General features: G+C 39.4%; 1 protein-coding gene across 1 annotated transcript in view; it reads left to right on the top strand.

The window, feature by feature from the left end:
• DPP6 (dipeptidyl peptidase like 6) overlaps window positions 1-12,620 on the top strand; it is a 364,672-nt gene that overhangs the window by 313,037 nt on the left and 39,015 nt on the right. The window contains exons 9-12 of the mRNA XM_042888547.1: window positions 1,486-1,640; window positions 2,581-2,678; window positions 7,068-7,191; window positions 7,731-7,769. Of these exons, the coding sequence (XP_042744481.1) occupies window positions 1,486-1,640; window positions 2,581-2,678; window positions 7,068-7,191; window positions 7,731-7,769 (416 nt within the window). The remainder of the gene's footprint in view (window positions 1-1,485; window positions 1,641-2,580; window positions 2,679-7,067; window positions 7,192-7,730; window positions 7,770-12,620) is intronic.

Here is a 12,620-nt window from a genome sequence, read left to right as displayed (position 1 = left end):
GCCTTTAAGTGAAAATGAATTACGATATTGCCTTTTGCAAAATGGTAGGTTTAGAAAGCCAAGTTAGTGTCTTCCACTTGTTGGTAGCTGAAGACACTTTGGGCAGAGTGAATTTATAGCTTTTCTGGCTATCTGTAAGTTGAAGTTGTCTTTGCAATGAAGCGTATTAAATGATAAGAGAAAGTATTAGCAATTAAAAGGTCTTTGAATTGATGTTTAATGAGAATTAGGTTCTGCCAGACTTCAAAATAATTTCTTCGGATTGCAATCATCCATTCATCATAGAATCATAGAATGGCTTGGGTTGGAAGGGATCTCAAGGACCATCACCCTGCCATGGGCAGGTGTTGCCAGCCACTGGATCAAATACTAGCTCAGGTTGTCCAGGGCCCCATCCAATCTGGCCTTGGACACCTCCAAGGTTGGGGCATCTGAAACCCCTCTGGGCAGCCTGCGCCAACTCCTCACATCTTTCCAGTGCTGGGAACCCCAGGCATGGGTGCACTATTCCAGCTAGTGCCTTATGAGAGCAGAGGAGAGCAATCCCTTCCCTCTCCCTACTGCCACCCCTTTTCTGATGCAGCCCAGGATACCATTGGCCTTCTGGGCTCCAGGCTCACACTGCTGGCTCATGTTAAGGTTTTCATCGACCAGGACCTCTAAGCTCCTCTCCGCAGGGCTACTCTCAAGGAGTTCTCCTGATCTGTGTACGTATCTGCAGTCTTGCTTTCCACTTACATACTTGAGCTCTGATATACTTACATCATCATCTCCCCAAGCATTTTGTCACTAACAGCCACATGTCCGACCCTGGCTGCATATGAAACATTGCTTTGCAAAAATGTTTTTAAAAATGAAGCAGGGATAATATTCAAGATGGCAACCTCTAAGCCTGGTGTCTCACAAAGTGTTACAAAACTCCAACATTGCGTAACTTACAGAAAGTCACCATTTCTGTTAATTCCCAGCTGGCAGCAGAGATTAGGAAGATTCAAATTTCACGTGATGTGCTTTAACCTAAGTACGAAGGCTGCTTGAATCCATTGCTATAAGTCAAGCATGACTTTGTGAACTCTTTATGGAGAAGTAAATCATTGCAGTATTCCCAAAGGAGCCCAGCTTTTGCTACTGTCAAATTCCTTATGTTCATATACGTGAGCACAAGACACAGGGCAGGAGCAGCCAGGCTTTGTATTCTATCATGAGTGTGTGTACTAGTATGAATAAGTTGATATTTCTTGAGGAACGTAATTATGCTTAATAACTGATATATTCTGAGTAATTGTAATCAATCGTGTTCATTTGTGTATACAGCATAATTTAATGAGCATTTTTAATTGATATTCCTGTGACATTCTCCCTGTGCTGTGATTAGACTGGGATTTTCGTATCTACATGGTTTTCATTTATTGCTAACTAGCAATTCACATCTAATAGTCTTTTTTTTCCCTCTCTCGCTCTTTTCCTTTCTTTTTTTTTAATTAGAGGAGATCTTGAAGACTCATATTGCTCATTGGTGGTCTCCTGATGGCACCAGGTTAGCGTATGCAACAATTAATGCTTCCAGAGTCCCCACCATGGAGATCCCAGTATACACTGGCAGTCTTTACCCTACTGTTAAAACATACCATTATCCAAAGGTAAGGGAAAATAAAACAAGCAGTTCTGTTGTTCTATTAAAAACAAACAAGCAAACAGCAAACTCATGTTGTTTTTATTTTTTCTTGGTGGGCTCAGATAGGAGACTAGTATGATTGGACATACTCATAAGCAATGAAAATAAACAGATCTAAAGAAAAGTCAGCTGCTCCTCAGTGAATTAAGTCTGTATTTTTCTTTAGCTGTATTATTAAAATTGCAGTTTTCTGATCAAAGTATTATTCATTCCTAATGTAATGAAAATAAAATGTTTCAGTTCTTGCTTTGTGCCTGCAATTGTGCTTGTGTTCTAGATAGGAGTTGACAATATCTAAAAGCTTACAGCAGTCCTTAAAACATTTGGGTTCATGGCACTTCTGAGAAAAGAAACAAGAAGGAAAATTTGTTGTTTGGATTTCTCTGCAGTTTCCAGGATGTGTACTCTGCAGCACTGTCGTCTCTTGCCATTTCTTGCTTTGTGTACTGAGTTCCTCAGAACTCACAGATGGGTCCTAACTGAGCCATAATCAAATAGGAGAGATACATATATGCAGGTTTTATGGAAAGTAGCTGACTCAGTAGGTTTCCTACAATGAAGGAATAAATCCATGTATTACAACATTTACCATTATCCCAATAGTCTGTCTTATAAAAAGAAAAGAAAAAATTATTTCTAGTCACCATGTAAAACAACATATTTTACAAAAGATAGAGATGTGCTATGTAGAATTTCCCCTTGATTCTGCCTAATGAGCTTTCCACACCTCTGTGATAAACCACATTAGTTGTGTCTTCCCTATGAATGGCTGCAGTACCCATCCATAACCTTAACCAGGAGAGCACATTTTACAGTCCGTGGGCACATCATAAATCAAAACCATTCTGTGTTGTGTAAGTTGTAGTAATTACTCTATTTTTACTTCATTTTATTTTGAAATCCAGGCTGGAATGGAAAATCCAACTATTTCTTTGCATGTGATTGGTCTGAATGGACCTACCCATGATCTAGAGATGATTCCCCCAGATGATCAGAGACTGAGGTACGTGCTTCCTTGTACTGGTATGCCCAATCTGATTCTGTTAGGGCTTTATATCAGACCCTGACTTTTTGAGGTCATTTTACAGTAACTTTCCTGCCACTACTGTCAAGTTTCACTTTGGGTAAATCTAGTTAAAAGTTTTCATATATTTTTTCTTCTTCCATGTTTTTCTTGAGCACTGTTCATTTTTTACTCAAAATCACTGTGATCCAGTGTAACTTCAGAGTAGGCTTATTTTTAGAGCACTGAGCAGGATGTTGCAAAATCCATAACAACATTTTCATTTCACATCTAGTCATTGGCATTGAATAGGGACACTTGTCTGTGTACTGTATGGGACACCATGAAGCACAAACATGAATACAGAAATCATGAGTTCACTGCTTTGTGAGTCAAGCATGGGAATGAAATCAGAAGGACATTCTGCAAATACATTGCCCTGTCTTCATTAAAAAAATAGAAAGTAAAGCTCTTTGCTGCTTTCAGGGTAAGTATATTTGAGAAGTTGGCCTGCAGTTCAGCCAAGCACTTAGCCACACATTTCTATCTAAGCAAGTGCTCTGACCTGTTTGCATTCAGCAAGAGCTGGAAATTTGGCTTGAACTTCAGCCTATGGCCAAAAGTGGTGCTACGTCTGTAGTCTGTGAGCACTTGAAAGGTGCATCACGTGGTTCCAGCCTGCCTTTGGGAAAGAAGCAGCTTTAGTCAATGCCTGGCACACTTCCTTGCAAAGCTTGGGGATTAGAGCCATTTCTGGATTTCAGCAGCTTTGCTGTACACCCTTGAAATAGCTTTACAGCATGACATCCTGCAGAAGAATTCTGCTTCTACTTCTGGTACCTGCAGTGACCCCTCTGCCCAGCACCATGATGCTTTCTGTGCATGTCAGACATGATGCAACAAGGTTTTCATTCCCAGCATATCACTTACTCAAGTAACAGCACCCGATCACACTTCATCTTTCTTGGCTGATTGCTAAATTAGACTGCTGGATGGGCAGTCCCAGTGCCAACAGACATATAGGTACAGCACAGATTTAATGGAGCAGGCCCACTGTGAAGGCAGGGAAAGGTGCCCCCATTATGCATGATCATAGAATCATAGAGCCATTAAGTTTGGAAAAGGCCACTAAGATCATCAGCCACCCCCACCATGGCCACTGACCACGTCCCTCAGTGCCACATCTGCATGTTTCTTGAGCACCTCCAGGGATGGTGACTCCACCACCTCCCCGGGCAGCCTGTGACAATGCCTGGCTGCTCTTGAGAATAAATTTTTCCTATTATCCAACTCAAACCTCTCCTGGTGCAATTTAAGGCCATTACCTCTAGTCCTACAAATGATAGGTACATAAGGTCTCTGCCTTGTTGTGCACACGCTGTGTAGTCATCTGATGAGAGGATGCTAAACCAGTGCAATCACTTATGGAGGAAGTTACCTTTCTTCCTGTTAGGAAATTAATGTCAACCTCAGAACAGGTTTTCACTGAATCATTTTGAATGGCTCCAATTCAAATCCAATTATGCAACAGCAGTTGTATGACCTGTAAACAAATAAAATGGGCATTGCCGTGTTTGCCTTTCAAACCAACAGCTTCAGGTCTGCAGGCTGCATTACCAGCTCACAGTACCCAAATCACAGCATCAGAATTGCTGCTCCTGGACAATGTCATTTTTTTGTTCAGAGGTATACTCAGAAGTGTTTAATTACAGTAATAAGTTGAGGCTGCAGGCTCCACGTCACTAATAAATTAGTGCTATGTGGCTATGGGTGGCTGTAATTTATTGGGTTTCAATCAGTACTGTAAAATGATGCAAAATGTCATGATCAATTAGTGCTTTAAATTTCATCCAAACCATGGTGATTTCCATCCCCGGAGCACATTATTAGTGCTGCTGAAGAAAGAGGAATACATTTTAATTATGCATATGTTTTCCAAAATGAGATGATAAATGTGATTATGTTTCATGAAGAGACATGAGGGGTGCACCGTACAGACAGTTACAGAAAAGAGCATCAGAAGTTCAGGGGAGAATGATGATGATAAGGATAAGGATCTGGAGTATTTCAGTGTGCACAGTGTATTCACGCATGGACAGAGCAGCGAGTCTGGGTGTTCTTTGTATCTGGAGCAAAGTGTTTTGGTACAGTTAATACAATTGAAAATAAAGAGGAGATAATACTCCATTTGTTTTGCTTTGGAATTAAAGGAAATCAAAAATTTTCCACAGAATCAGAATGTTTGTCAGGAAAAAAAATAAGTTGATGATAGGAAGCATATTTGGAAGCAATAGAATATCATTTCAAAGTCTTTTTGCCAAATTTTCTGCAATTCCATGCTTTGCTGTGAGAAGAAAGTGAATGAAAGGGAAAAAAGTTGCAGAAAAACAGAAAAAAAAAAAAAAAGGTTTACTGCTTAATGTCTAAATGGCACTTTAATTTTGATGAAAGGCATTGGACCAGCAACAGTGAACTGCTACATCAGCAGGTGATGGGAACCAGACTGCAGTCCAATGTATTTCTCAAATCACATTGGCATCTCAGATGGCAAATGAAGCACTCCCCTGAGTGCAGAAGACATAAGAAATACATTCTCCTTCCCTCAGCTCCTATAAAATCCTGACTGGGTCAGACAGTGCCTGAGAAATGCCCCACTCCCCTCCATTGGCTGCTCAACCAGGGCAGCTCTCAAAGTGCAGATGTTTACAATTAGCTGAGATGAATCACACCTTATTGTCTCCTTTTCCTCTACAAAATGGGAGACATAAAATTTAGTTGTCCTACAGAAGAGATGTAAGGAGAAGTAAATTAAAGACTCTGAGACTAGAATAACAAGTACTCTACAAGTACGTGCTGTTGTCTGCTTGCTGGGTGTCTGCAGGCTTCACAGAGGCTACAGACAGGAATTGGGTCTCCATGCCATCTCCAGGGTGATAGAGAAGATATATACATAACTTAAAATGATAATTTAAAGTTCCTGAGCAAGAACTGCGGCTCCTGTGTTCAAGCAATGACAAAGAAATTTAATATATGTCTTTCTAACTTTGAATTGGATTTATGAAAAAAAAAAAAAATACGCCGAGCCACAATATCTACTGAATTCACCTTCCTTTTCAGGGTGACTGAATCTGCTCAGTTCATTGTGAAGAGGAAGAAGAGGTGGTTTTACAGTTTAATTTTGCATCAGTGCCTTTCTTTCCTTCTTAGGGCCTATGCTCTCTTGCTGATAGAGCGTAAAATTACAATTTTATTTCAAGCACTGAATTTTCAGACTGCTGTTTTCTCACCTGGAAGTATCCTTCCTCCCAGTGTGGTGGATGCTGTTGCTGAGGTCTTTTGTTATTTATCCCCAGCCGAATTCAGGCACTAAATGTTTCAGAAAACTACAAAATCAATTCCCAACTTGTTATTTTGCTAGAGAAGCGTGTCTTTGTTGCTTTTGCCCTTTATCTTCAGTATATGCAGGAGTGCTTGCCAGAACGCAAAGTACTCTCCAGTGACACAGCACATTAATTCCAAAGGGAGCAACAATTCCTTATACATATTTTATAGCAAACAAATGAACTAATAAATTTTTATAGACTGTGTGCTGTGAGAAGTTGTTAAGGGTGTCTTTGGTCTGCACAGCCCATTGGTATACTAAAGCTTTGTCAGCCCAGCAAGAGCTTTACCCTGAAAATGGAGTAGTGCAGAAGTGCACATCTGTGAGCAGCTCTTGGAAGGTGACCATCAGGATATTTATTTGTGACCCTGGATTTTCAAGCCCACTCCAGCCTAAGTGGGTTGCATTGGTCAATATTGCATATTGCTCAATTTTGCTATGTTTTCTTGGGCAAGATATTGCTTACAGGACTGTGCAGCCAACAGTGGTGATTTACTGTGGATATTACTAGAACCTGTATATGTCCAACCACAGAGAATGGCCGAGGGAGTGTGGGATGATATTTTTGATGATGTAAAGTTTCACATCTCTACTGACTTCTTTTTGGCACCTTTCTAAACCATGTCCGTCCTGCTCTTGTTCTTCTGATTCAATACGTATGGATGTTGTGTATCAGGGACATTCAGAGATTGTTAACTCTTCATAAGCATAAAGAACCCTACTGTTGGTGATGATGGGTTTGAGAGTGGCAAATGTTTGCAATTTCTTTTCCATCGGTGCATTAATTTGTAGCTCCAGGCATTTCAGTCCTTCTTGGAAGACTAAATAGCTTGAAAAGTTCTTTATCTCTGCCTGTGGATCTTTGAAAATGACTTTCAGAAGTGGCAGATAAAACACCTGCACAGCCCTAAAAATGTCATTGTCAGGGGTTGAAATCCATACATAAGGAGGCCCAGAAACATCCAGATTCACCATTTTAATAACCAGAAACACCTCTGTGTTTTCAGGGACTATTACATCACCATGGTAAAGTGGGCTACCAGCACCAAGGTGGCAGTGAACTGGCTGAACAGGGCCCAGAACTTCTCCATCCTGACGCTTTGCGATGCGACCACGGGCGTCTGCACCAAGGTAGGGAGAAGAGCCTGGAGGTCCTTGGCCACCTGCACCTGAGGAGAAAGTGTTCCAGCCATCTCACCTGGGGACATGTCCACTGGTGCATATTTATTTAGCCAGACAGAGAATATAAACAATGTTATTAATATATTATAAATTATGTAGTTACTTGTAGTTAATTAATACCTCCAGTAGATATACTAATGTAAATGTATGCATGACTATTAGCACATCCCATCTTTTAAACCAACAAGGATATTTCTGTAGTAGAAATATCTGTAGCAGAGAAGAGAGATAGATATGCAGTGGAGCGTATCTGTCTCTATGCTTTAGATATGCTATGCACAGAGCATAGTACAGAGTCTTTTCTTAAAACCTTTGTTTCAACCTTTGTTTGTTACTGACAAATTCTGTTTCTTTGGGGAATAATGTGACTTGTGCATTTTTGTTCTTCTGCACAACTTTTCAGATTCAGTCCAACTACAGCTTTGCGCTGATAAGAAACATGTAATACATGCCAGGAATGTTTCTTTAATGATCTTGCTTTGTTTTAGAAACACGAAGATGAAAGTGAAGGTTGGCTGCACAGACAGGTAATAGTGATCTTCTCTTTCTGGTCAAACTTTTGGCAAGTTTTTTTTTCTTTTTTTCTTGTCCTACCAAGGGGAAAAAACTGATTTCCAGAAATAAGAAAGATAAGATGCCATGGTTTGTGTTATATAAAACAGTTCCCCAGTAATAAGAAGGCATCATGTGCTTCAGTTGTCACCTTCTCTAGTGTGCACAGAGTTCTCAGCCTAAGATTTACTGAGGTTTAAGAGACAAAAAGCTGATGTTAATGGTAATCCACCCATTCGTGGAGCAACCTCACAGGTAGTCCTTCAAATCCTGCTCTGAGACTGACAGTTATTTGAAGCACTGTGGTGGTTGTTTTCTGGTCTTCTAGACTGGAAAGAAGTTTACGGCTGAAAACAGCATTTAATTAAAAGAGCCTGTGTCCATTTCCAATCAAAATCATGTAGATAGGATTTCAAGTCATTTAAGCTAAATCTGACAAAATTATCTGTTACTCCGCAGCTGTTAGCAGAAATGTGAAAAAGGTGAAAAATGGAATTAAATTGTCTGTAGGGCAGCTGAAACACTGCTGGCTTACATGAATCCCAAAATGAGGAAAAACTGTGTGGTGGAGTGTAATATCCTGTTTTAACTCACATTCATTTCACATAATTCTTCTGATGCTCTCACTTTTGTCTCATACTACTGCTTTGTATAGTGATAGGTGCTGCCATCCTTCAAATGAAATAACACTAAGATGAAAGTAAATCCCTATAAATTCGCTAGGTATGTATATATATAGTAAATTTAAAACCCCAAAAGATTTTTTATTAATGGAATTTTTCTTTTTTTTCAGATTTTTTTTTAACGCCTGCTTATAGATTTATATACCGTTGATTTTCAGCATGTAAATCTCTAGGTCATGTGTAACACTTCCCCAGCAGGTAGTTTATGAAGGGATCTCAGATTTGATTAAGCTGTTCTTTAGAGAAATGCTGCTTATACGATCTCAGCCACGACAAAGAACTGTTTTCATGGAATATGTGAATGCCAGACAGGGAGGAGCATGTCACAAAAAGAACTTGCTCTGTATTTTTGGATTTAAAGTATATCCCATTTTTGTAGCGGCTTGCTCAAAGTGTTCAAGAACCTATAGAAACAGCCATACATCAGTTCACAGCAAGAGCAGTGTTTTTCTCTGTTCCAGTGTCTGTCTTCCAGTCTGATCCAGATTAAAATTGATTTTACAGAGGAAATAGATTTTGTGCTCCAAGTATTCCAAGTAATCTTTTGCTGTACTCAGGTGTAGAATGAAAATGCTGCCACAGTATTCTTTGTGTTTACACCACCTGTGTTAGCTTAAATAGATAACAAAATCTTCAAAGACAAGTCATGAGAAAAATAAATTGACCGTATTTTGTATCTTTTGTTAATTAAAAAAAAAAAAAGTATTTCAAAGAGTTATTTTATTTTATAAACCTGAGGAGAATTTTAGTCCTTTCCTTGCTATTAACTGGATCCTCCATTCTCCTGAAACCCAGAGCAGTGTATTAGAAGAACTTGTGCTTTACACTGCTATGCTTCTTAGTCGTTAACCTATTAAACGTACAAACATTAATAATGGTGTTTTGTCCTGAATAACTGTTAAAAGAATTGCCAATTTCTAACCTGCCTATTCCAAGGAATTAGTTTGTATTACTGCAAACATCATATACCTAATCTGAGGTCAGAAAAGTATGTTTATTATAACCAATTGAGTCAAGCATTTCATTACTGAACAAAGGTAACTCTAGCATCTGTGGATGCTTTTGAGATTATTCTTCAAAAGCTTTTTAAGAGTCTGAAGAAATACAAAGCTTTTTCACCTATATTTCTAACAAGAAAATGACTTAAAATCCAGTTTTGACTGAGCATATGGTTACTGGAGTAATTGCATTTTCTGTATTTACTTTTTACTCTGTGGCACATTAGTCTAAAAAATTGAAAAGTAATTTTCATGCCATGGGTGTCAGAGTATGAGAATAATGTGAAAATGTCAACTCTTTAAGAAGAAGATGAATCACACATTCAGCAGCCTCTGAAGGAGACCAGAAGTGTGACTCAGCTCAGAAAGAAGAGTCCTTGGTTGATATATTTCAGTATACATGCGGGCCAAGGATGCAATTCGGTACTGTAGTCAGCAGGTTCTGCCAGCAGTGTGGGCATAGTCAATGGACCTTGAGCATGATTCAGCCCAACCTGAAGAAGACATCAGCGTGTTCCATTGGCCAGACCAACTGAGAATTAGCCCAAACATACCTAAATCAAAGAATATAGATGTTTGCATCATTCCTTAAAATACTGCTTCACAGTACTCCAGGCACATCATTTAAAAACCGTACGGTGACTTTACCTTTTACTTCAAGTTTACCTTCCTAGATCTTCCTAGAATAGAGACAGACTTTACACTTGACTGGGGGAGAGAAAAACAGTGAAATAACAGAAGATACTAAAAATGGGCATGAGCAAATCTCCAAGGGTAATGTAGTTGACTTTTTGTCAGCTGTCTGAAGTGCTGGGACTGTTGACTTAGGGCACATAACTCGTGAATTTTGTTTTTTATTCTTTTTTTCTTTTCACTGTAACTCTTTGGTAACTCCGTGACATTCAATAATCTAAATATGGAAGGTCATGGTAAATGGTCCTGTGTTCCATTATGGGCTTCAGTGCGTGAATGAATTCTACCCCAAAACTTTGGAGACCTCTCTCCAACACAGGCCAATAGCAATATTACTTTCATTGTGTAGCTAAAAAACAGGATTAATTACTCAAAGTGCAATGGGAAATACACATAGTCTTCTATAAAATGCCTGTAACTCCTCATCAGATGATTTTCAAGCCAGGGATTTCAAGCCTTTTTGATGAAAAAGAATCGGTACAAGTTCACCAAAGATACCTGGGGATACCCTGCTTTGGCAGGGGGGTTGGACTCAATGATCTATGGAGGTCCCTTCCAACCCCTACAATTCTGTGATTCTGTGATTTTGGAAGATTTTGCTGCTTTTATTTATGTACCTTCAAGTTCTCTGCTGAGTGTAAAAGCCAAACTCACCTTCTTTCATACCTTTGCTTAGATATACAAATTCTCTGAAACAATTACAGCTGTAAAAAGTTTTGTTTGTGTTTTTGTAAAGAAGCCATTTCCATATAACGATTATGATGGCCATATAAAGACAAGGAGACAGCAAAGGAGAATTTTCTACAGCACCAGGCGTAGATAAACTTTATGGCATTTAAATTGGATTATTTATTTAATCGTGAAATTGTGCTGAATAAATTTAATTATAAATCAGGGTGCAATTCCACCTTTACACAAAGCTGTGGGTTTTGACAATTATGTCAATGGAACCAGGAGATTGCCACAAAATAGTTTATAGACATACCACATCCAAAAGTGCCTGCATGGGCTGCCTGACCTCCCCTGAAAACAGCTCCTTTGGGCTCTGTTTGCCTTTGCAGTCCTCCTGTCCCCCTAGTGTTTCAGGTCACCTCTGTTTGAGAAGACTTACGCTCTGTCAAAAGGTGGAGATGTAGAAAATCTCACAGCATTTTTCTTTTACAGCTCCCTTGTTTTAATTCCACCAGCAGAGTAGCCCAGTAATGATTCTCTTGCACCTCGTTAATAGGCAGAATGAAATGAAGTTCTTTAAAATAAAAGCAGAGCTCACAGAAGCTTATAAGCAAGACTGACTTTCACCGTGCAAAAAGCTTTTCATGAAACCACCCCGTAAGTGATCTGATGTTACAAAGGCAGGCAAAGGTGCATCATTAAGACAAAGTAGGAGACTTCTGAGAAAGGGAAAAGCAATCAGTGGAGTGATTGCAGAGGACTGGGTGATTCTGATAAACTGCTTTCCTTTTTTAAAATTGAAGGCAAACTAGAAAAACTTCTCAAAGAAGTATTATTCACAATCAATAACACACAGCAGACCAAAACTTAAGCAGGATTTCAAAGAATCTCTCCAAAAGCACATTAAGCACTGTACTCCGGAGGAGCAGGAAGCAGAGAGGATATTGCACAAAGAAGCACAGATGGACCAGCTGGAAAATGCTTCCTGTGGAGCTGCAGTGTGGTGGTGTTTGACCCACACAAATCATATCAGCTGCAGCTCAAGGCAAGCTCCCTTCCTGATAGCCCCCAGTTTGCCATCCAGGATAAGTCACTGTCTCTGTCATAACCTTAAACAAAGCCTGATGAAGTGATGAAATCTAAGCAAACCTCGGATGAATCTGTGCAAAGCCTGCTCTCACTGGCAAAAACATGTTGCTGAAATATATAATGCAGGAGGCACAGATAGAGAAATGTGGGGTGAAATCTCTGGCATGTATCTCTCTGTTCTGGTGGAGCAGTAGATTTGCCCATGTTGTTTTTCAAGGAGTTTTCTTCTGTCATTCAAGACATTTGGAAATAATGTTGTTTCATATTTCAAGTTTCAGTACAACGTCAGAAACAAATGATACCATTATTTCATTCAATGAGCTGTAAATGGGAATATTTTAAAATATAATGAAATCCTTAGCACTAGAAAATAAGAAAAGCAAGCAGTTTGAACACCAAGCATAGTGTTGTTAAAACCAATAAATAGTGGAAAATAATTAATCAGTGAAGAGATGGTAGCAAATTAATACACAGTAAGAACTTCATGATAAATAAAAACACTTATTTTTGCCATGTGCATTTGCATCAGCCTGTGCAGTGAAGTTCTGGTTCAGTGTAGAGCCAAAGCAGAAAGCAGAGATTTGGTAAACGTTGGAACCAGAAAAGGCTCAACGTTAATGTTGCCACAAAGGAGCCACAAAGATGAGCCAGTGCAGGCAGGGCTCAGCTGGTCCCCAGGAAAAGTTCAGCA

This window comes from Lagopus leucura, unplaced genomic scaffold (assembly GCF_019238085.1).
Source record: "Lagopus leucura isolate 7727_CA_CO unplaced genomic scaffold, USGS_WTPT01 Super-Scaffold_100157, whole genome shotgun sequence".
Classification (NCBI taxonomy): domain Eukaryota; kingdom Metazoa; phylum Chordata; class Aves; order Galliformes; family Phasianidae; genus Lagopus; species Lagopus leucura.
This window is presented reverse-complemented; position numbering and strand designations above follow the sequence as displayed.